At 49.2% G+C, this 24,008-nt stretch overlaps 1 protein-coding gene across 1 annotated transcript; it reads right to left on the reverse strand.

The window, feature by feature from the left end:
* Nucleotides 1–14,418: 14,418 nt before the first annotated feature.
* LOC142917086 (E1A-binding protein p400-like) lies at nt 14,419–23,436 on the reverse strand. The gene is made up of 7 exons (XM_076061782.1): nt 23,386–23,436; nt 21,840–22,013; nt 21,227–21,280; nt 20,706–20,842; nt 19,168–19,224; nt 18,529–18,613; nt 14,419–14,457 (listed from the first exon to the last, which is right to left on the reverse strand). Exons 1-7 carry the CDS (start codon nt 23,434–23,436, stop codon nt 14,419–14,421), a joined length of 597 nt encoding a protein of 198 aa, XP_075917897.1.
* Between the last annotated feature and the right edge of the window lie 572 nt (nt 23,437–24,008).

Here is a 24,008-nt window from a genome sequence, read left to right on the forward strand (position 1 = left end):
GTGTGTAACATAATCACATCCTGTATGTGTGTGTAACATAGTCACATCCTGTATGTGTGTGTGTAACATAATCACGTCCTGTATGTGTGTGTGTAACATAGTCACATCCTGTATGTGTGTGTGTAACATAATCACATCGTGTGTGTGTAACATAATCACATCCTGTATGTGTGTGTAACATAGTCACATCCTGTATGTGTGTGTGTAACATAATCACGTCCTGAAGCTGTGTATGTGTGTGTAACATAGTCACATCCTGTATGTGTGTGTAACATAGTCACATCCTGTATGTGTGTGTGTAACATAGTCACGTCCTGAAGCTGTGTGTGTGTAACATAGTCATGTCCTGTATGTGTGTGTGTAACATAGTCACATCCTGTGTGTGTGTGTGTAACATAATCACATCGTGTGTGTGTGTAACATAGTCACATCCTGTGTGTGTGTGTGTAACATAATCACATCCTGTATGTGTGTGTGTAACATAGTCACATCCTGTGTGTGTGTGTGTGTAACATAGTCACATCCTGTATGTGTGTGTGTAACATAGTCACATCGTGTATGTGTGTGTGTAACATAGTCACGTTATGTGTGTGTGTAACATAGTCACGTCGTGTGTGTGTGTGTAACATAGTCACATCCTGTATGTGTGTGTAACATAATCACATCCTGTATGTGTGTGTAACATAGTCACATCCTGTATGTGTGTGTGTGTAACATAATCACGTCCTGAAGCTGTGTGTGTGTGTAACATAGTCACGTCCTGAAGCTGTGTGTGTGTAACATAGTCACATCCTGTGTGTGTAACATAGTCACGTCCTGAAGCTGTGTGTGTGTGTAACATAGTCACGTCCTGTAGCTGTGTGTGTGTAACATAGTCACGTCCTATAGCTGTGTGTGTGTGTAACATAGTCACGTCCTGAAGCTGCGTGTGTATAACATAGTCACGTCCTGAAGCTGTGTGTGTGTGTCACATAGTCACGTCCTGAAGCTGTGTGTGTGTGTAACATAGTCACGTCCTGTAGCTGTGTGTGAGTGTAACATAATCACGTCCTGAAGCTGTGTGTGTGTGTAACAAAGTCACATCCTGTAGCTGTGTGTGTGTAACATAGTCACGTCCTGTAGCTGTGTGTGTGTAACATAGTCACATCCTGAAGCTGTGTGTGTGTGTGTTTAACATAGTCACATCCTACAGCTGTGTGTGTGTGTGTAACATAGTCACGTCCTGAAGCTGTGTGTGTGTAACATAGTCACGTCCTGAAGCTGTGTGTGTGTGTGTAACATAGTCACATCCTGAAGCTGTGTGTGTGTGTCACATAGTCACGTCCTGAAGCTGTGTGTGTGTGTAACATAGTCACGTCCTGAAGCTGTTTGTGTGTCACATAGTCACGTCCTGTAGCTGTGTGTGTGTGTAACATAATCACGTCCTGTAGCTGTGTGTGTGTGTAACATAATCACGTCCTGAAGCTGTGTGTGTGTGTAACAAAGTCACATCCTGTAGCTGTGTGTGTGTGTGTAACATAGTCACGTCCTGTAGCTGTGTGTGTGTAACATAGTCACATCCTGAAGCTGTGTGTGTGTAAGATAGTCACGTCCTGAAGCTGTGTGTGTGTGTAACATAGTGACGTCCTGAAGCTGTGTGTGTGTGTAACATAGTCACGTCCTGTAGCTGTGTGTGTGTGTAACATAGTCACGTCCTGAAGCTGTGTGTGTGTGTAACATAGTCACGTCCTGTAGCTGTGTGTGTGTGTAACATAGTCACGTCCTGAAGCTGTGTGTGTGTAACATAGTGACGTCCTGAAGCTGTGTGTGTGTGTGTAACATAGTCACGTCCTGTAGCTGTGTGTGTGTGTGTAACATAGTCACGTCCTGAAGCTGTGTGTGTGTGTGTAACATAGTCACGTCCTGTAGCTGTGTGTGTGTAACATAGTCACGTCCTGAAGCTGTGTGTGTGTGTGTAACATAGTCACGTCCTGAAGCTGTGTGTGTGTGTAACATAGTCACGTCCTGTAGCTGTGTGTGTGTGTGTAACATAGTCACGTCCTGAAGCTGTGTGTGTGTGTAACATAGTCACGTCCTGTATGTGTGTGTGTGTGTAACATAGTCACGTCCTGAAGCTGTGTGTGTGTAACATAGTCACGTTCTGAAGCTGTGTGTGTGTGTAACATAGTCACGTCCTGTGTGTGTGTGTGTGTAACATAGTCACATCCTGTATGTGTGTGTGTGTAACATAATCACATCCTGTGTGTGTGTGTGTAACATAGTCACATCGTGTGTGTGTGTGTAACATAATCACATCCTGTATGTGTGTGTAACATAGTCACATCCTGTGTGTGTGTAACATAATCACATCCTGTATGTGTGTGTAACATAGTCACATCCTGTGTGTGTGTGTAACATAATCACATCCTGTATGTGTGTGTAACATAGTCACATCCTGTGTGTGTGTGTGTAACATAGTCACATCCTGTATGTGTGTGTAACATAGTCACATCCTGTATGTGTGTGTAACATAGTGACATCCTGTGTGTATGTGTGTGTGTGTAACATAGTCACATCCTGTGTGTGTGTGTGTAACATAGTCACAACCTGTATGTGTGTGTGTGTAACATAATCACATCCTGTGTGTGTGTGTAACATAGTCACATCGTGTGTGTGTGTAACATAGTCACATCCTGTGTGTGTGTGTAACATAATCACATCCTGTGTGTGTGTGTAACATAATCACATCCTGTATGTGTGTGTGTGTAACATAATCACATCCTGTGTGTGTGTGTGTAACATAGTCACATCCTGTATGTGTGTGTGTGTAACATAATCACATCCTGTGTGTGTGTGTAACATAGTCACATCCTGTGTGTGTAACATAGTCACATCCTGTATGTGTGTGTGTAACATAGTCACATCGTGTGTGTGTGTAACATAATCACATCCTGTGTGTATGTGTGTGTAACATAGTCACATCGTGTGTGTGATGTGTGTGTAACATAATCACATCCTGTGTGTGTGTAACATAGTCACATCCTGTGTGTGTGTAACATAGTCACATCGTGTGTGTGATGTTTGTGTAACATAGTCACATCCTGTATGTGTGTGTAACATAGTCACATCCTGAAGCTGTGTGTGTCACATAGTCACGTCCTGAAGCTGTGTGTGTGTGTAACATAGTCACATCGTGTGTGTGATGTGTGTGTAACATAATCACATCCTGTGTGTGTGTGTAACATAGTCACATACTGTGTGTGTGTAACATAGTCACATCTTGTATGTGTGTGTAACATAGTCACGTCCTGAAGCTGTGTGTGTGTGTAACATAGTCACATCCTGAAGCTGTGTGTGTAACATAGTCACGTCCTGAAGCTGTGTGTGTGTGTAACATAGTCACATCCTGTGTGTGTGTGTAACATAATCACATCGTGTGTGTGTGTAACATAATCACATCCTGTATGTGTGTGTAACATAGTCACATCCTGTATGTGTGTGTGTAACATAGTCACGTCCTGAAGCTGTGTATGTGTGTGTAACATAGTCACATCCTATATGTGTGTGTAACATAGTCACATCCTGTATGTGTGTGTGTAACATAGTCACGTCCTGAAGGTGTGTGTGTGTAACATAGTCATGTCCTGTGTGTGTGTGTGTAACATAATCACATCCTGTGTGTGTGTGTGTAACATAGTCACATCCTGTGTGTATGTGTGTAACATAATCACATCGTGTGTGTGTGTGTAACATAGTCACATCCAGTGTGTGTGTGTGTGTAACATAGTCACGTTCTGAAGCTGTGTATGTGTGTGTAACATAGTCACATCCTGTATGTGTGTGTGTGTGTAACATAATCACATCCTGTATGTGTGTGTGTAACATAGTCACATCCTGTGTGTGTGTGTAACATAGTCACATCCTGTGTGTGTGTGTGTAACATAGTCACATCCTGTGTGTGTGTGTAACATAGTCACTGTGGGGGCTACCGTCCCCCGCCATCACTGAATTGTCGGGGCCGTTGCCCACCGACTCCCCCGTTCCATTCATACCGCTACCTCCCCGGCTGCTCTGTCAGGTCCAGACTACCGACCCCTAATGCCTCGCCCCCCTGTACCTCTGCCTGGGATGTCGACCGCGTTTGCGTAGCTTAATAAACGGCTCGTACGCTTTGCGCTCGCGATGCGCTACCCTGTTCAACGCCGGCGTGTCGCGGTGAGCGCGCTCGCAAAGCAAAACCCCGTCCTGCACGGGAATAAACAGGCACGGCGCGCCCCCGTGGGATTCCCTCCCACCTACGCTCCACGCGCTTAAGCAAAAACAACCACGCCGCAATTACTTTGCTCCGATTTAACGGGCTGTTTACACAGCTGCGTATTCACACACGCCAGGCGCTTAATTCGCTATTAGACAATAGCGCGAGTGCGCGACCACCACCCCGTCACACAGGCGCGCAAGCGCAAAGCGCTACTGTAGGCTATTGCGCAGGTACACGAGCGCTGGGCACCACCGAAGATATTCGTGTAGGTACGCGCGCGCTGAACAATACTGTAAACGACCGTACAGGTACCGGCACTAAGCACGTTCTACTCCCTTATTCGCTGCAAACAGCCGCGTATGCGCGAACACAAAACACTCTGTACACACTCGTACCGGTATGCGAACACCAAACACTCCGTCTCCCTCCTCGCACTCACAGTGACCACGACACAGCTTTATCCTATTAGTGGTTTTATTCCCCGCGAGTATCGAACTAGACTGTGCGTGTCAGTACGGACCAGCAGGACAGGTCTAACCTATCTCGCTACTGCCTGATACTTAATGGACCTGTCTGCCCTCTATTTTCTCTCCGAATTTCGTCCCTTTGTCTTACCTCTCTCCCTCGTACTTACGGTCCGACCTCGCAGCGATGGAGGTCGCGGATAGATGATGCTGTAAACAGAATCTGGCTGTTCTCTGCCCCATCTCACGGACGTGCGAGTAACAGTCAGGTGACGGCTCCCCGATCCCTCCCTCCTGTTGATCTCCAGTCAAGTAAAAAAATGGCCCCTTGCTTCCCCAAAGCATCCCCTTTTATGCTCCATTCAAAGCCCTCGCAGCGCCCATCCGCGGTGCATCACGGGTCAGGCCGTTAATCCGCGGTGCATCATGGGTAGGGCCGTTAATCCGCGGTGCATCATGGGTAGAGACGCTAGCCCGCGGTGCACCATGGGTAGAGACCCTTAACCCACGCTGCCCCGCTCCCCACCTGTCTGCTGGTCCGCGTGTGTCCTGGGCATCTCCTCAATGCGGTTCTCAGCGAGTTCTCCGTGGTCATTTAATTCTAAGTTAAGCCACGGCGCCGCAGTGCCATTTGGCCTGGGGGGGGGGGGGGGGGGTGCCTGCCAATTCCCTGACCCTGAGAAACCGTGGAGCACCCCCACCCCCACGAGGGGGCCTCTCGGGTAAAAATTCAGGGCAGGTGCCCCCCTCCCTCCCCATGAGGCCCTACTTGAGTGTGTGTGTGTTAAGGTGGGGGGGGGGGGGGGGTGGCGGTTGAAGTGCTGTGATGGGAGCCGGGTGGCTTCTCGGTCGCAGCAGCACAGCGACGGCCCCTATTTCGACGGAGCGGCTTCGCTGTTGTGACACAACAATTACATCCAGCATCATCGGGCAATTCACCAGAATGGTAAAGCCCTCGCTTGCTCCCAGTCTTAAATAGAGCAGCAGGCTGACGTCATCATTTAACTCATATCAGGTGCAGTGATTAGAGGCGGATGGGGGGTATTGTAATTATATAATCGATTGGTAATCAGTCAATGGTTATAATTAGTAATGAGTTGTAGATTAGTAATTAGTTGTAATGTGTGTTATTGTGATTATATGCTACGTTAGTAATCCGTTTATTAGTATGTGTTTCCCCCATAAGGAATTGTAATATGTATTATTTAATAATACATATTACCGCACTAAGCCTGTAGCTGTCAGAGCGATTAAAGTTATTTCTATTCCTCTCAATTTCAATGGATTCTCTAATTAGTCTTTGCCAGTAATAATTAGTTTTACACAACACTTCAACGTTATCAAAATCAATTCAGTGTCCTTGTTGAAAAGCATGTTCTGCCACTGCCGACAGTTGTGTATGAGATAATTTAATATTTCTTTGATGTTCTTTTAGTCTTATGCTGATGTTACACCGGTTGATAATTTAGGTAATGCGTCTTTAGTGCAAGATACTAGTTTTTTAATTTTGTGTACTGTACCAAATCATACTGTAATGTTTTGCTTTTGCAAAACACGGGCTAATTTGTCAGTTACTCCTGAGATATATAGAATATTTATTGTTTTAACAATCTGATCGCTTTCAGCAGTATTGCTTTGCGATCGTGATTTGGCATTCAGTGCACTGTTAATTTGAGCATTATTGTAGCAATTCTGTCGTAGTGCTTCTGTAGAGGTGTTAACTACGCGCTGTTGCGTAACCTGCATTGCCACCAGGGCAGTGCAGCATTACCCCTGGGTAAAACGGTTGGGGTCAGTTGAGGTGAAACGGATCGTGGCCAGGGTTTGGTGCGAACCAATCAGACGGTTCCACGTGGGAATGTATGATTGGTTCTACCCGGCCACGAAGGGGTATAAGACGGGTGACCCAACGGACCTCGGGGAGTTCTCTCCCTGCACGAAGATAGAAGACTGGGCTGAAGCCTAGCTAGGACCCTGGACCAGCCTTTCAGCCCTTCTAAGGGCTAAGGCTCGGCATACCCAGTGGTCAGGACCCACCGGGCCAGCGGTGGGTCAGATAGCCTCCCCTAGGTCCTAGCCGGAGGACTAGGATAGCGGTAGACGTGTGAGTCCTGCCAAGTCCGGAGGTTGTACCTCCTTAGGTATCAAGGAGGTTAGCGGTAGACGTGTGAGTCCCGCCAGGTCCGGAGGCTGTACCTCCCTAGGGTATCGGGTGAGGGGACCGAATATCCCTCTGTGTGTGTTAAGCGTTGTATAAGGAAATAATACAATAAACAGAGTGTGCCTCCTAAAAAAGTTTGCTCGTCCTTACAACACTGCAACTGGTGTCAGAAGTGGTTGGAAATGGAAACCAGAAGTTCAGCCCACACGCGGAGCCAGAACGAAGATAACGCTGCCTCACCTGCAAGCACCGCCAGCTCCGCTGAAAACGCTGCCACGTTGACAGCCGCCCAGCCACCGGTTGAGCAGCCAGCCGGTCGCTCCCCCTGCCATGGGGGACGGACTCAGGGCAGCACACGGCCGTCTCGCTCAACTCGTACATGCCGCGGCCTCCATTCTCGAAGAGATCAACTTGGAGGTCGCGAGAAGGCCGAGTCAACCGCCGGCAGACATTCCCGCCATCGGCCGGGGCGGACATTTTGATTTTCCCGCCGGAGAACCACGTGATCCCGCCGGAAGCGGAAGCCAGGGGCATCCTGGGAACGCGAGGGGCCAATCACAACCCACAACGTCATCGGCACGCGACGCTGCGAATTCAAGTTCCTCAGCGGACGCCGCGTCATCACTGTACCGACATGGTACAGTAGACTCTATCGGCCGGGAAATCACCGATCTCCGGCTCGAGATGGTGCAAGCTGAGGGGGAGACGACGTCCGCCCTCCAACAACGCCTGCCCATCTTCCGGGAATTCTCATCTGAAGGGGGTGACTGGGCGGCGTTCCAGCATCGCTTCCTGAGCCACCAAGAGATGGTGGGCTGGTCGGACGCACAGGCACGAAAGGGCGACTCTTCAATCGGCCCTCCGACGGATGTCCGACGTCTACGGGCCTCCATCCAACGTCCGCAGCCGATTTTACGACAGGCGACGCCGCCCTAAAGAGTCTCCGTTGGCATTCCGGACCGCTCTACTGGCGATGGCAAGAGCGGGTTACCCTCGCATGGATGACGAGGCCATCGACCCCATCGTTCTCCAGAAGATGCTGGAGCTGGCGCGCGAGCTGCGCATCGTCATCCAAGCAGTGGACGACGACAGTATGTGCTCGCTACGAGCCGCTCGGTGCATCCACGCACATCTGCTGCTCCACACGGAATCGACCATCGCGCCTCGGCTTCGACGTCGGAGCCTGCCAGCAGGGACGCCGAGTTCTCCCCCGACCGGGCCTTCATGGCGACCAGGTCAACGGGCCGGCGATCGTCAGACCACGCTGGTCGCCGCAACGACCAGCAGCGGGGACGGCCTGCTCCACGCGGCGACGTGACGTGCTTCAACTGTGGCCAACGAGGCCACATCTCCTCTGACTGCCGTGCGCCTCGACGACGCCCCTCCGCATCCCGGGGCCAGGACTACAGGACGTCCACGGCATCGCGGCAAAACCAGGCAAGTTGCGACGCCTCTCACGCTCGGCCCTCATTCACACCATACACACTGCAACGCACCATAAGAAGGGCTCGCGATTCGGCGTGTGATGGGGGGTATTCTGGCGTTTGTTCGCGGCCACTCGGACCTGGGCAGTGGTCTGAGTTGGCCCATAGGGTAGTCGCGGCGACGGCAGGTTCGTCCGTGGTTGTAGGATCAATCGAGGGTGTGGAATTTCGCGTGTTGGTCGATACTGGTGCGTTGGCTACGATCATTTCGGATTTGATTTACAATATACTGCCCGTACGATGCCGCCCCTTGGAATGGGTTTCTATCCCGTGTTTCGCCGCTAATGGCAGTTCACTTGGCATTATTGGGCAAATTCGGGCGCAAATTTCGATTGGAGACATTAAATTGGCAGGGCCTATTTTGGTCTCTTCTTCCCTCGCCGTGCCGTGTTTGTTAGGCACTGATTTTCTCGCAAAAATGCCTATTAAGATCTTTGTAGATCAAGGCTGCATCGAACTCCCGTCGGGTCGACGGATGGCGTTCTTGCCCACACCCTCACATCCGCGCATGGCTAGTGCCTCGGTGCAGGCGTTTGTCGCGAGCACAGTCCGCATTCCGCCAGGGACACAAATGCTCGTGCCCTTGCAACTTAAAAAGCCGCTAGCCCCGGAGGCCTTGGCACATGGCATTTTGCTGGGGCCTTCAAACGCAGCTGCTAAGGGGTTAGATTTGGTGGCTGCACAGACCCTCGTAGCAGCCGACAGGGAGCTGTTCTTGCAGGTTTTGAATGTCGGATTGTCCACAACCGTCATTTCGCAAGGAACTGTGTTCGCTCACGCGACCCCGGTGCCGTTGGGGACCGGAGTCGTGGGACACGTGCATGACACGCCGCAGGTCCCACCTCCTTCCGAATCGGATGAGAGATGGTTGGACGCGCTCTGCACAGACACGGGTGATCTGTCTCATTCGCAGCGAATTAAATTGCGCGCTCTTCTGCGAGAATTTTCCGATGTCTTCAGTAAATCTAAATTTGATATTGGCTGCACCAAGCTGCTGCGTCACCACATTGATACTGGTGACGCTGCCCCGATTCGACAAAACCCGTTTCGGCTTAGCCCGGCGGAGAAACAGCATGTTAAATCGGCTGTGGATGACATGCTGAAGGCCGATATAATTTCTCCCTCCACTAGTCCCTGGGGTGCTCCAATAGTGCTGGTCAAAAAGCACAATGGCAGTCTCCGTTTTTGCGTTGATTTTCGGCGCCTAAATAAAATCTCGGTAGCGGACGCCTACCCTCTCCCTCGTATAGACGAGTCATTGGATGCCCTGGCAGGGGCGCACTATTTCTCCACCTTGGACCTTCTGTCGGGGTTTTGGCAACTCCCCCTCGACGAATCATCAAAACCTAAGACTGCTTTTCGGACACCACAGGGCCTTTTCGAGTTTAATAGATTGCCCATGGGTCTCCACTCGGCCCCAGCGACGTTCCAGAGGCTCATGGAGCTGGTCCTCGCTGGGCTCCAGTGGGACTCATGTCTCATTTATCTTGACGACGTCATCGTCTTTAGCCGCACGTTCGGCGAACACATCGAACGGTTGCGTGCTGTCTTCTTGAAAATGCGGGCCGCTAACTTGAAATTCAAGCCGCAGAAGTGTCACCTTCTGCGTGAGTCTGTGCGCTATCTGGGGCACAGTTAACCGCTCGGGCATCTCTACCGACCCTGAAAAAACCAAATGTGTTCAACATTGGCCGACCCCTACATCTGCGGGCGATGTTCGTAGTTTTATTGGTTTTGCGTCGTACTACCGCCGGTTTGTTGCTGGCTTCGCGACGATTGCCAAGCCGCTCCACGCCCTTACGTCAAAAGGGGTGGCGTTTCATTGGGGGGACGCAGAACAGGCTGCGTTCGACTCCTTGCGGAACGCGCTCGTGACGGCACCGTCCCTTGCGTACCCCGATTTTTCCGTGCCATTCGTGTTGGACACCGACGCTAGCAATACGGGGATTGGGGGTGTTCTGTCCCAAAAAGTTGATGGCATTGAAAGGGTTGTTGCCTATGGTAGCAGAGTCTTGTCTCTTGCTGAACAAAGATACTGTGTGACCAGACGTGAGCTGCTGGCCATTGTTTTTTTTATTCAGCAATACAGGCCGTACCTGTATGGTCAGCATTTTACCGTGCGATCTGATCATTCGGCTTTACAGTACGCTCTGCGGGTTGACCAACCGTCCGGGCAGCTTTCTCGGTGGCTCGAAGTCCTTCAGGACTACGATTTCAATGTCACTTACCGTAGGGGTGCACAACACACGAATGCCGATGCGTTGTCTCGCCTTCCGCCGGCTCAAAAATGTGCGTATTTTTTGGGCTCGGGCCGTTGTAAGCCGCCATTGCCTGCACAGGTTGCGCCTCTCACAACGGTGTCAGCCACGCTTCCCGCCGCCTCAGCGCCGATGTTCGATCATGCAGATCCAATGGCCAGTGACGATTTGCTGGAGCTAACTTTGGCCGAATGGGGTCGGCACCAGGGCGAGGACATGTCGTTTTTGAGGTTGCGTCGCCACGCGAATAATGCGGTTCCAAGACAGGGCAAATTTAATTCATTTGTCATGAAGCACGGCTTGTTGATGCATTGGGATGCTGACTCGTGTCAACATAAAATCGTCGTGCCATCCGCCTTGCGATGCAAGGCCGTATGGGCGGCGCATGAGCGTTTATTGCACCTGGGTGTTCATAAGACCATTGGGTTGTTGCGGTTGCAATTTTTCTGCCCGGGCATGCTGCGCGACGTCACTGACATTTTGCTGGGATGCACCCATTGTGCGCAACGTAAACCGCCGGCTAAACTGGCATGTCCACCCCTGCAACCCATTTCGGTCTCTCGTATAAATGAGTTGGTGGCTCTCGATATTTTGGGCCCTTTTCCTACTACGCCACGGGGTAATAAATACCTTCTGGTTGGGGTAGAGTATTTTACACGGTGGCCTATGGCCTGGGCCCTCCCCAACCAGTCGGCGGCGGCCGTTGTGGACGCCTTTGTTCAGGGCTACGTCCTGGACAAGGGCGCACCAGAACGGTTGCTGACCGATCAGGGAAGAAATTTTCCGGGAGCCTTGCTGAATGATGTGTGCCGCCTGTTGGGCACTAAGAAAGTGCGCACTTCACCCTACCATCCTCAGACCGACGGCATGGTGGAGCGCCTTCATAGAACTCTCACCGCTATGTTATGCCATCAGGTCGATGAATCCCACCTCGATTGGGAGTTGCAGGTTCCGGGGGTGCTCGCCGCATACCGTATGGCACCTCACGCGGCGACGGGATTTTCCCCGTTCTTTCTAATGTACGGCAGGGATGCCTTTCCTCCCACCGACGTTCGGCTGGAAATCGAACAGCCACCGCAAAAGTCAAAGCTCGTTGACCACTTGCGATTAAACCTCCGTAAGTTGGCCGAGGCACGGGAGGCCGCCATTGAAAATTCGGCTTCCCGCCAACGGGCGAATTTGCGACTGCGTGACCCCCGGACGTACACGCATCGGTGGGCACCGGGAGACAGGGCATGGCTCCACTGCCCCCAGGTGCCGGTGTCCACGTCGGCCAAACTCCTCAGACCATGGCGAGGCCCGGTTGAGGTAGTGGAAGTCCTGCGTCCCCAATTTGTTAAAATTAGCTGGGGACAGCGTCGCTGGTGCGTTCACCCCTCTCGGTTAAAACCCTTCGTCACGCCACGCATCCCTCCACAACACGCACGACACGGGGGCCGAGTGCGCGACGCGTCCGACGAGCCGGATGTTGCCCCGTTGGTGCCTAACCCACAGCGCAGGCGTGTCAGTCCTCCTGCAGATGACGCGGGAGTGACGGCTCCATGCAGGCCATGTTCGGCCTCAATGGACCGTGGAGCAGCGGGTGTCCCCGTGGAGATGCCTAAAGGCCCACCGGATGCTCTGGCTCATCCTCCTCCTTCCCTTGTGCCGCCGACAAAGCCTGCCATCCCCTACGATGGTCCCGCGAAACACACGCGCGCGAAATCTCGCCGGTAGTTATAATTTTTTTTGGCATGTCTAGTGCCTTGTACATACGTTATGTTGTTAAGGGGGGTATTTATAGGGGTTTTATTGTTCTTGTTGTTCGTGAGGCACACTCACAATTATTCTACCGTTGGTAATTTCGGAGTTTCCCATTGTTGCAGCCGGGACGGCTGGAGCTTCCGAAGGAGGGGGTGATGTAGAGGTGTTAACTACACGCTGTTGCGTAACCTGCATTGCCACCAGGGCAGTGCAGCATTACCCCTGGGTACAACGGTTGGGGTCAGTCGAGGTGAAACGGATCGTGGCCAGGGTTTGGTGCGAACCAATCAGACGGTTCCACGTGGGAATGTATGATTGGTTCTACCTGGCCACGAAGGGGTATAAGACGGGTGACCCAACGGACCTCGGGGAGTTCTCTCCCTGCACGAAGATAGAAGACTGGGCTGAAGCCTAGCTAGGACCCTGGACCAGCCTTTCAGCCCTTCTAAGGGCTAAGGCTCGGCATACCCAGTGGTCAGGACCTACCGGGCCAGCGGTGGGTCAGATAGCCTCCCCTAGGTCCTAGCCGGAGGACTAGGATAGCGGTAGACGTGTGAGTCCCGCCAGGTCCGGAGGCTGTACCTCCCTAGGGTATCGGGTGAGGGGACCGAATATCCCTCTGTGTGTGTTAAGCGTTGTATAAGGAAATAATACAATAAACAGAGTGTGCCTCCTAAAGAAGTCTGCTCGTCCTTACAACACTACATAATTACTAGCGAAACGTCGTACTCAGATTGTAAATGTTGTGATTGTGCGCTCCAACGCTCCGATGTGCTGTACCAGTAACGAATTGGCACGTTCTGTTCACGTAACAAACCTTACTTATTGGCTGTGTCGGGTGGTGGCGGGTTTAACGACACAACATTTATATATTGACACGATCTAATGCAAAAAAATCTGTATTATGGGATGATATTGGTCACGAAAGCCTACCACGTGTTAAACCAAATACAAGGCAGTTTACATTTTGATTTAAAGCTTTCGTGACTGCAGGGATTAATATTCTTGGTTCTTTTGGTAAAGTCACCACGTAGAAGGGAAACAATAAAATAATAAAAATATAAAACAATAAAATTCTCACGAAGTTTCGACTGCAACACAAGCAATCATCATCAGGTGTGAAAACCACAGCAAGAAAATTTGAAAAAAATTGCGTTTGTTTTTAACGTTTACGGTGACTTTCAGACCGCATCCATTATTTTCGTCTCCTCCCCTCCTCTTTTCCGAACATAGATGGACTCGTCCATCTGAATCACTGCCAAATCGCTCTCCGTGGTGCTAACGTTAAAAATAACCGCCACTTTTTTCAAAATTTCTTGCTGTGGTTTTCACACCTGATGATGATTGCTTGTGTTGCAGTCGAAACGTCATGAGGATTGTATTGTTTTATATTTTTATTATACTGGTAGGAACGAAGTTGTAAACTGAGTGTACCAGCCTGCAATAGATTAATGTGTCCGTCCGTCCGTCCCCTTTCAATACTTTAACGAAGTGAAATCTCGTGCTGTTGGGTGTAAAATCAGCAATAGACAGCGCAGAGACTTGATATGTCTTATTGCACCCAACATTTGGGAGTAACAATGTCATCAAATTGCGCAAAATTCCAATGTTCCTACCAGCCCACCCTGCAGGGACCTGTTTTTGTTGTGTCTCTTCTACGCGGTGGTGACTTTACCGAAAGAACCAGGAATACAAGGCAGTTTGTTCATATTATTTAAATCACGTACAATTTGTCAAAAAAATACGAAGTGTTTTCTTGCTCACGTAAAAAGCATCGAGTGACTCTCATCACCAATGCCAGCAACCAAACAAGGTGAAATTTCCACATTCCCATAATAGGGGGCTACGTTTGTTCACAGGATGAAAACTTTTCAATCATCATCATCATCAGCAGCTATGCCCAAATAACCCAGAATGTACCCGATCTAGTCAAATCCTGGAAGATAATCAGGTTTTAACTTGGATGTTGCTGGCGCAGTGCTGACCACACGCATAGCAGGTTGGCATGGGCAGCTGCAGGGGTGCAAGGTGGTCAGCTGAAGGATCCATTGTTGTACTGTACTTATATGCTCTACTCGCACTTGTGCCCATCCATTTTGTGTTCCGCTTTCTGTCTCGCAGTGAAATTCCCAACGTGTGCGATTGTTACATTTGATTTGTCAGTGTGAGTTCCGTTCCTGATCATTGTTTCTGATCACTCGCAAGACAATTGAGAGATGGACATTGGAAGGCCTTCTTCCAGAAGCGGATAGAGAATGACTTTGATGATAAGTCATTTGACTCTCAATTCTATTTCACATTTGCTTGGTTATGGTATTTACTAAAATGCAAAATAACCCTCGAAGCTTTGTTTATCATTCAAATAATTTGAAACGAGCATGCAACCAAGATTTTGCTGCATATTGTTTTATTTGCATATTTCATTTATAGGCTGCTATATACTGGTGGGGAGGTGGAAAGGGAGAAGTGGGGGGGGGGGATTGGGAGGATTTGTGTGCTGGGGGGTGGGCAGAAGCTTGTGCAAGCTGTTTTTTCTACATAACTCAATTTACTTTCTTTCATTTGTCAAACTTGCAACATTTAAATTGTTGATTTAAAGCTTTCGTGACTGCAGGGATTCATATTCTTGGTTCTTTCGGTAAAGTCACCACCACGTAGAAGGGAAGACAATAAAATAATAGAGAATTTTATTGTTTTATATTTTTATTATTTTATTGTTTCCCTTCTAGCGAGAATTTTATTGTTTTATATTTTTATTATTTGATTGTTTCCCTTCTACGTGACTTTACCGAAAGAACCAAGAATTTGCAACATTTAGTTGATATACTAAGCGACCTCTCACGGTCTTTACATAACGTCTTGACATGTAACCTACTCTGATCATTTGTCCCCAAGTTAAAATCTCCCTAAATGCATGGAAATAATTTGACACAGCACCCACGACCACTGAAAATAAGAATGCTTGATTAAAGCACTGATGTGCGTTTATTGTTGTAACTGTTGACGATGAAAAAAAAAGCAATTCGAGCACAAAGCAACACATGGATGCACATGCAATCAGGGAATCATGTCGCAGCTCCGATTATAGGACGGTTGGCTACGTACGGTGTGAAAGACGTTCTCCACGCATACTAAATTTAAGGTGAAAAAAATATTAACAGATGTGCACACGTATGTATTAGAATGTGAATCAATTATTGCATTATCCAGTTCATATCATGTACTCGGCAATGACACACAATGTTTGCTTTGTGATTGTATATTATGGATATTTTTTGGTCTATAATACGGTATCTTCCTCCACATTTTCAATAAGCTAAGCAATGAGAGATCAGCACATATAAATCATTAAAAGATCATTGTTTACCCAAGCTCATATTTAGTGTATCGTGATGTTGATGAAGATATATTATTGTTGTTACATGCAAGTGCTGTTGCTGAACAACTGAGAGATCAAAACAATGTCAATTAGCAAATTAATCTCCTGAACAACACCATATGGTGGGACCAGAATTATTTGTAAAGTAACCATTGTTAACAGGCATAGCAGTCAAAGAATGTAACGCATCAGTTGGGAGATGGAGCAATGAAATCAGCTCGTGTGCAGGTCATAGTTGGATTATTACATCATAGCATCGTCAAAGGTGGTGGGTTGGGGAGGCCTCCATTCATTGACCATGGCTGATGATGATGACGATGATGATATATAAAGGTGTCTCAGTTTTATTTTTGTATTATTTTCCATTAAAAAAAGTAAATACTGCATATCAACATTGTCGTCGTCATCATCATCAAGTAACATAGTATTGTATTTCTAAATCATTATGGTGATGTAAAAATAACACTTCTGCTGCACAGGAAAACTGTGTGAATTGGTCAATGCAACCTATGAACAAAAATGCATCTTGGAAAAACGCGTTGAACCTGGTAGAATATAATTAGAGACCAAAGCATCCCACAAGGAAAAATGCATTCTTATAAAATGGGATTAGCAATGATTTTTAGCCAAGTAATTTTATTTCACTCTTACTTATCCGGTGACAGGTACAGTGAGGGAAAAAAGTATTTGATTCCTTGCTGATTTTGTACGTTTGCTCACTGATAAAGAAATTATCAGTCTACAATTTTAATGGTAGGTGTATTTGAACAGTGAGAGACAGAAAAACAACAAAAAAATCCAGAAAAACGCATGTTAATAATGTTATAAATTAATTTGCATTTTAATGAGGGAAATAAGTATTTGACCCCCTCTCAATTAGAAACATTTTTGGCTCCCAGGTGTCTTTTATACAGGTAACGAGCTGCGATTAGGAGCACACTCTTAAAGGGAGTGCTCCTAATCTCAGCTTGTTACCTGTATAAAAGACACCTGTCCACAGAAGCAATCAATCAATCAGATTCCAAACTCTCCACCATGGCCAAGACCAAAGAGCTCTCCAAGGATGTCAGGGACAAGATTGTAGACCTACACAAGGCTGGAATGGGCTACAAGACCATTGCCAAGCAGCTTGGTGAGAAGGTGACAACAGTTGGTGCGATTATTCGCAAATGGAAGAAACACAAAAGAACTGCCAATCTCCCTCGGCCTGGGGCTCCATGCAAGTTCTCACCTCGTGGAGCTGCAATGATCATGAGAACGGTGAGGAATCAGCCCAGAACTACACGGGAGGATCTTGTCAATGATCTCAAGGCAGCTGGGACCACAGTCACCAAGAAAACAATTGGTAACACACTACGCCGTGAAGGAAATCCTGCATCGCCCGCAAAGTCCCCCTGCTCAAGAAAGCACATATACATGACCATCTGAAGTTTGCCAATGAACATCTGAATGATTCAGAGGACAACTGGGTGAAAGTGTTGTGGTAAGATGAGACCAAAATGGAGCTCTTTGGCATCAACTCAACTCGCCGTGTTTGGAGGAGGAGGAATGCTGCCTATGACCCCAAGAACACCATCCCCACCGTCAAACATGGAGGTGGAAACATTATGCTTTGGGGGTGTTTTTCTGCTAAGGGGACAGAACAACTTCACTGTATCAAAGGGACGATGGACGGGGCCATATACCGTCAAATCTTGGGTGAGAACCTCCTTCCCTCAGCCAGGGCATTGAAAATGGGTCGTGGATGGGTATTCCAGCATGACAATGACCCAAAACACACGGCCAAGGCAACAAAGGAGTGGCTCAAGAAGAAGCACATTAAGGTCCTGGAGTGGCCTAGCCAGTCTCCAGACCTTAATCCCATAGAAAATCTGTGGAGGGAGCTGAAGGTTCGAGTTGCCAAACGTCAGCCTCGAAACCTTAATGACTTGGAGAAGATCTGCAAAGAGGAGTGGCACAAAATCCCGCCTGAGATGTGTGCAAATCTGGTGGCCAACTACAAGAAACATCTGACCTCTGTGATTGCCAACAAGGGTTTTGCCACCAAGTACTAAGTCATGTTTTGCAGAGGGGTCAAATACTTATTTCCCTCATAAAAATGCAAATACATTTATTACATTTTTGAAATGCTTTTTTTTCTGGATTTTGTTGTTGTTATTCTGTCTCTCACTGTTCAAATAAACCTACCATTAAAATTATAGACTGACCATTTTTTTGTCAGTGGGCAAACGTACAAAATCAGCAGGGGATCAAATACTTTTATCCCTCACTGTACATTGTTATTAAAGGCAATGCATCCTATTGTTATAGTTACATTGTTATTGAAGACAATTCATCATATTGTTATAGTTACATTGTTATTTAAGACAATGTATCCTAGTGTTATAGTTACAATGTTATTGAAGACAATGGATCATATTGTTATAGTTACATTGTTATTGAAGACAATTCATCATATTGTAATAGTTACATTGTTATTGAAGACAATGTAACCTATTGTAATAGTTACATTGTTATTGAAGACAATGTATCCTAGTGTTATAGTTACATTGTTATTAAAGACAATGCATCATATTGTTACAGTTACATTGTTATTAAAGACAATGCATCCTAGTGTAATAGTTACATTGTTATTGAAGACAATGCATCATATTGTTATTATCAGAGTCATGTGTGTTTGCATGTTCACCCATTCACCCACCACTCACCCATGCACTTAGTCACCCACCATCGCCCCACTCTCCCCCCACTCTCCCCCCACCCTCCCCCCACTCTCCCCCCACTCTCCCCCCCCACCCCCACTCTCAGCTTCTTCTCCTTAGCGATTCTCTCCGCCCTGAGCGCTGCCACCTGGACAGGTGACAGCGGCGTCTCGTAGCTGATACCGCTGCAACAACATCAACAACATCAACAACAACATCAAAAACACCATCAACAACATCAACAACACTATCAATACCATCAACAACATCAACAACATCAACAACATCAACACCATAAACAACACTATCAATAGCATCAACACCATCAACACGATCAACAACATCAAAACCATCAACAACACCATCAACAACACCATCAACAACATCAACACCATAAACAACACCATCAACACCATCATCAACACCATCAACACCATCAACACCATAAACAACACTATCAATAGCATCAACACCATCAACACGATCAACAACATCAAAACCATCAACAACACCATCAACAACACCATCAACAACATCAACACCATAAACAACACCATCAACACCATCATCAACACCATCAACACCATCATCAACACCATCAACACCATCATCAACACCATCAACACCATCATCAACACCATCAACACCATCATCAACACCATCAACACCATCATCAACACCATCATCAACACCATCAACACCATCACCATCATCACCATCAGCGGTGTGGGGTGCTCACCTCTCCGACGGCACCGACACGTGCTTGGGATTCTTCTGGAAGAGATTTGTCCCCAACCTGAAAAGAGCGCAGCACACACACACACAGTCACACACACACAAAGTCACACACACGCACGCAGACACACACACACGCACGCAGACACACACACATGCACAGACACACACACGCACGCACGCAGACGCACACACGCACGCACGCAGACACACACACATGCACAGACACACACACGCACACGCACGCAGACACACACACATGCACAGACACACGCACGCAGACACACACACATGCACAGACACACACACACACGCACGCAGACACACACACATGCACAGACACACACGCACGCACGCAGACACACACGCACACGCACGCAGACACACACACATGCACAGACACACGCACGCAGATACACAGACATGCACAGACACACGCACGCACGCACGCAGACACACACACGCACACACGTAGACACACGCACGCGCACGCACGCACACGTAGACACACGCACGCGCACGCACGCACACGCGACGTCAGAGGGGGCGGGTGAGTGAGTGGATGAGCGGGTGGGTGGGTGAGTTTGTGGGTGAGTGAGTGGGTGAGTGGGCGAGTGAGTGGGTGAGTGGGTGAGTGAGTGGGTGGGTAGGTGAGTGAGTGGGTGAGTGAGTGGGTGGGTGAGTGGGTGGAAGAGTGTGTGTGTGGGTGGGTGGGCGGGTGAGTGGGTGAGTGGGCGGGTGAGTGAGTGGATGAGTGAGTGAGTGGGTGGGTGGGTGAGTGGGTGGGTGAGTGGGTGAGTGAGTGGGTGGGTGGGTGAGTGGGTGAGTGAGTGGGTGGGTGGGTGAATGGGTGGGTGGGTGGGTGAGTGGGTAGGTGAGTGGGTGGGTGAGTGAGTGAGTGGGTGAGTGAGTGGGTGGGTGGGTAGGCGAGTGAGTGGGTGAGTGAGTGGGTGGGTGAGTGGGTGGAAGAGTGTGTGTGTGGGTGGGTGGGCGAGTGGGTGGAAGAGTGTGTGTGTGGGTGGGTGGGCGAGTGAATGGGTGAGTGAGTGGGTGGGTGGGTGAGTGGGCGGGTGAGTGAGTGGATGAGTGAGTGAGTGGGTGGGTGAGTGGGTGAGTGTGTGGGTGGGTGGGCGAGTGAGTGAGTGAGTGGGTGGGTGAGTGAGTGGGTGGGTGAGTGGGTGAGTGAGTGGGTGGGTGGGTGAGTGGGTGAGTGAGTGGGTGAGTGGGTGGGTGGGTGAGTGGGCAGGTGAGTGGGTGGGTGAGTGGGCGGGTGAGTTGGTGAGTGAGTGAGTGGGCAGGTGAGTGAGTGGGTGGGTGAGTGAGTGGGTGGGTGGGTGGGTGAGTGAGTGGGTGAGTAAGTGAGTGGGTGAGTGAGTGAGTGGGTGGGTGGGTGGGTGAGTGAGTGGGTGAGTGAGTGGGTGGGTGAGTGAGTGGATGAGTAAGTGAGTGGGTGAGTGAGTGGGTCGGTGAGTGAGTGAGTGAGTGGGTGAGTGAGTGAGTGGGTGAGCGAGTGAGTGGGTGGGTGAGCGTGCGGGCACCCACACGGGTTTGAGTGACATCCTGCGCTTGGCAGCGCTGCTCCGCGCCAGCTCAAACTTGGCAGAGAAGAGCTCCGTCTGAGCCGTGTGCTCGTCCTGCGCGAAGATCTGGCTGGTGCACAGCGGCTGCCTGCTCTTCGTCTACGCGGGGAGGGAGGGGAGGGAGGGGGAGGGAGGGAAGCAGTCAAATGATCATCATCACCACCACCATGAGACCCACTACAGCCATCATCATCGCCGCCATCATCATCACCACCACCATGAGACCCACTACAGCCATCATCATCGCCGCCATCATCATCACCACCACCACCATCACCATGAGACCCACTTAGCTCACCTGCTCACCCGCTCACTCGCCTACTCACCGGCTCACCCGCGGCTCGCTCGCCCGCTCACCCACTCACCCACCCACCCGCTTGCCCGCCTGCCCACTCACCCACCCACCCATCCGCTCACCCACCCGCTCGCCCACTCACCCACCCGCTCACCCACTCACCAGCGGCTCGCTCACCAGCCACTCACCTTGTAGACGCCTTTGGTCTTCTGCTTCTTCTTGGGGTGGAAGTCGTAGAGGAGCTGGGGGAGACATTGAAGGCACGAAGACGGTCAGCAGCTCACCACCACCGTCACCATGGTGATGGTGAGCTCACCACCACCATGGTGACAGTCAGCTCACCATCACCGTCAGCTCACCATCACCATGGTGACAGTCAGCTCACCGTCAGCTCACCATCAGCATGGTGACAGTCAACTCGCCACCACCGTCACCATGGTGACAGTCAGCTCACCATCACCGTCACCATGGTGACAGTCAGCTCACCATCACCGTCACCATGATGACAGTCAGCTCACCATCACCGTCACCATGGTGACAGTCAGCTCACCATCACCGTCAGCTCACCATCACTATGGTGACAGTCAGCTCACCACCACCGTCACCATGGTAACAGTCAGCTCACCATCACCATCACCACGGTGACAGTCAGCTCACCACCACCGTCACCATGGTGATAGTCAGCTCACCCACTCACTCACCCAGCCACCCATTCACCCATTCACCCACCCACCAACCCACTTACCCACCCACCCAGCCACCCACTCACTTACCCACCCACCCCCCCACCCAGCCACCCACCTTGCCCTCCTCGCGTGGCACCACAACGGCCTCGTAGCGCGAGCGGCAGTGCTTGGGTGAGCGGTAGACGCGGCTCACCACGTTCACCACATCGCTCACCAGCTCCCAGTTGGGGGTGTGCGCCGGGGACACCAGGGCCAGGTTCAGCGGCAGCTCCAGCAGCTGCTGGATCGCCTGGTGAGGAGACACGGAGGGAGGGGGGGTTGGTGGGTGGGTGAGTAGTTGGGTGAGTGCGTGGGTGGGTGAGTGGGTGGGTGAGTGGGTGAGTGAGTGAGTGGGTGGGTGAGTGAGTGAGTGGGTGGGTGAGTGAGTGGGTTGGTGGGTGAGTGGGTGGGTGGGTGAGTGGGTGGGTGAGTAGTTGGGTGAGTGGGTTGGTGGGTGAGTAGGTGAGTGAGTGGGTGAGTGAGTGGGTGGGTGAGTGGGTGAGTGAGTGGGTGAGTGGGTGAGTGGGTTGGTGGATGAGTAGTTGGGTGGGTGAGTGGGTTGGTGGGTGAGTGGGTGGGTGAGTGAGTGGGTGGGTGAGTGGGTGAGTGAGTGGGTGAGTGAGTGGGTGGGTGGGTGAGTAGTTGGGTGGGTGAGTGGGTTGGTGGGTGAGTGGGTGGGTGGGTGAGTGGGTGGGTGGGTGAGTGGGTAAGTTTGTGTGTGTGTGTCTGTGGTCCGGCATGCCTAAACAGCTTTTGTTCTGCCGGATAGAGGGGGCTAAACGGGCGCGGCCCGGGCCAGAGAAGAGATGGAGTGACATGGTACAGGAGGACGTGGAGCTGAGTGGACTTGCCGATGACTGGTACCAGTAGTTTCAAGATCGGATATGTTGTTGAAAGTGGTTGTGCAATTGGCGGTTTGGAGTGTCCGTCTAAGGCTTTGATGGTCTTCCAAAGTTTTGATGAGTTTTGGCGGTGTTCAAAAGATTCGACAAACTCGTGCCAGCGTTCCCTGTTTTGGCTTGATTGATTAGCATTGTGATTTCAATATTGAAGGCCGGGAGATTTGTGGTGATGTAGGATTGTTTGTCCTAATGGTGTTCCGTTGGTTTATTAGCGTTGAGGCTTGTTTAGGGAGGCAGGGAAGGTGTTGCTTGCAGCAACCCCCCAGCGACGGTGTGCTTGGTGGTAGTCGCGATGATGTTTCTGAAATTCTTTTCAGAGTTATTTGCGGATGTGTGGCTATGGTTGATGTTGTCGGTGAATAATTATTCTGAATCATAAGTGAAAAGTGGCCAGTTTCCTTTTTTAAAGTTGTAATACAAGCGGTTTTTAGGATTTAAATGTAGATTTAAAGCTTCCGTGACTGCAGGGATTCATATTCTTGGTTCTCTCGGTAAAGTCACCACCACGTAGAAGGGAAACAATAAAATAATAAAAATATTTAAAAAAAATCATTCTCACAACATTTGCAATCATCATTAAAAAAACGCCACTTTTTTTTTCAAAATCTTCTCGCTGTGGATTTCACACCTGCTGATGATTGCATGTTTGTTTAGCAATCGAAACGTCGTGAGAATTTTATTGTTTTATTATTTTATTATTTCTCTTCTACGTGACTTTACCGAAAGCATCGAGTGAACGGTTTTTAGGAGTTTGTGAATGTTTGGCGGCATTGAGGGTCAACGCAATAGGTGGGCGGTCGGCTCCAAGGGCCTCAAAAAGACTTGCCAGTCGATTGATGAAAGGAGTTTTCCTGATGCTATTGTGTATAGTAGTGTAGTATACAGTATTGTGTGTAGTGTATAGTAGTGTAGCCTATATTACTGTGGTGTATAGCAGGGTATAGTGTAGTGTATAGCAGTGTATATTACTAGTGTATAGTGATGTATAGAAGTGTATAGTGCAGTGTAGTGTATAGTAGTGTATATTACTAGTGTATAGTGCTGTATAGTAGTGGTGTATATTGGTGTATGGTAGTGTAGTGTACATTATTGTGTGTAGTGTATAGTGTAGTGTATAGTAGTGTAGCCTATATTACTGTGTATAGCAGCGTATAGTGTAGTGTATAGCAAGGTATATTCCTATAGTGTATAGTGATGTATAGTAGTGTATAGTGCAGTGTATAGTGTAGTGTATAGTAGTGTAGCCTATATTACTCTGTATAGCAGTGTATAGTGTCGTGTATAGCAGTGTATATTACTATAGTGTATAGTGATGTATAGTAGTGTATAGTGCAGTGTTTAGT

The sequence above is a fragment of the Petromyzon marinus genome, unplaced genomic scaffold (assembly GCF_048934315.1).
Source record: "Petromyzon marinus isolate PM22_M1 ecotype Great Lakes invasive population unplaced genomic scaffold, UKy_Petmar_22M1.pri1.0 PM_G_Scaffold_41, whole genome shotgun sequence".
Taxonomy (NCBI): Eukaryota; Metazoa; Chordata; class Hyperoartia; order Petromyzontiformes; family Petromyzontidae; genus Petromyzon; species Petromyzon marinus.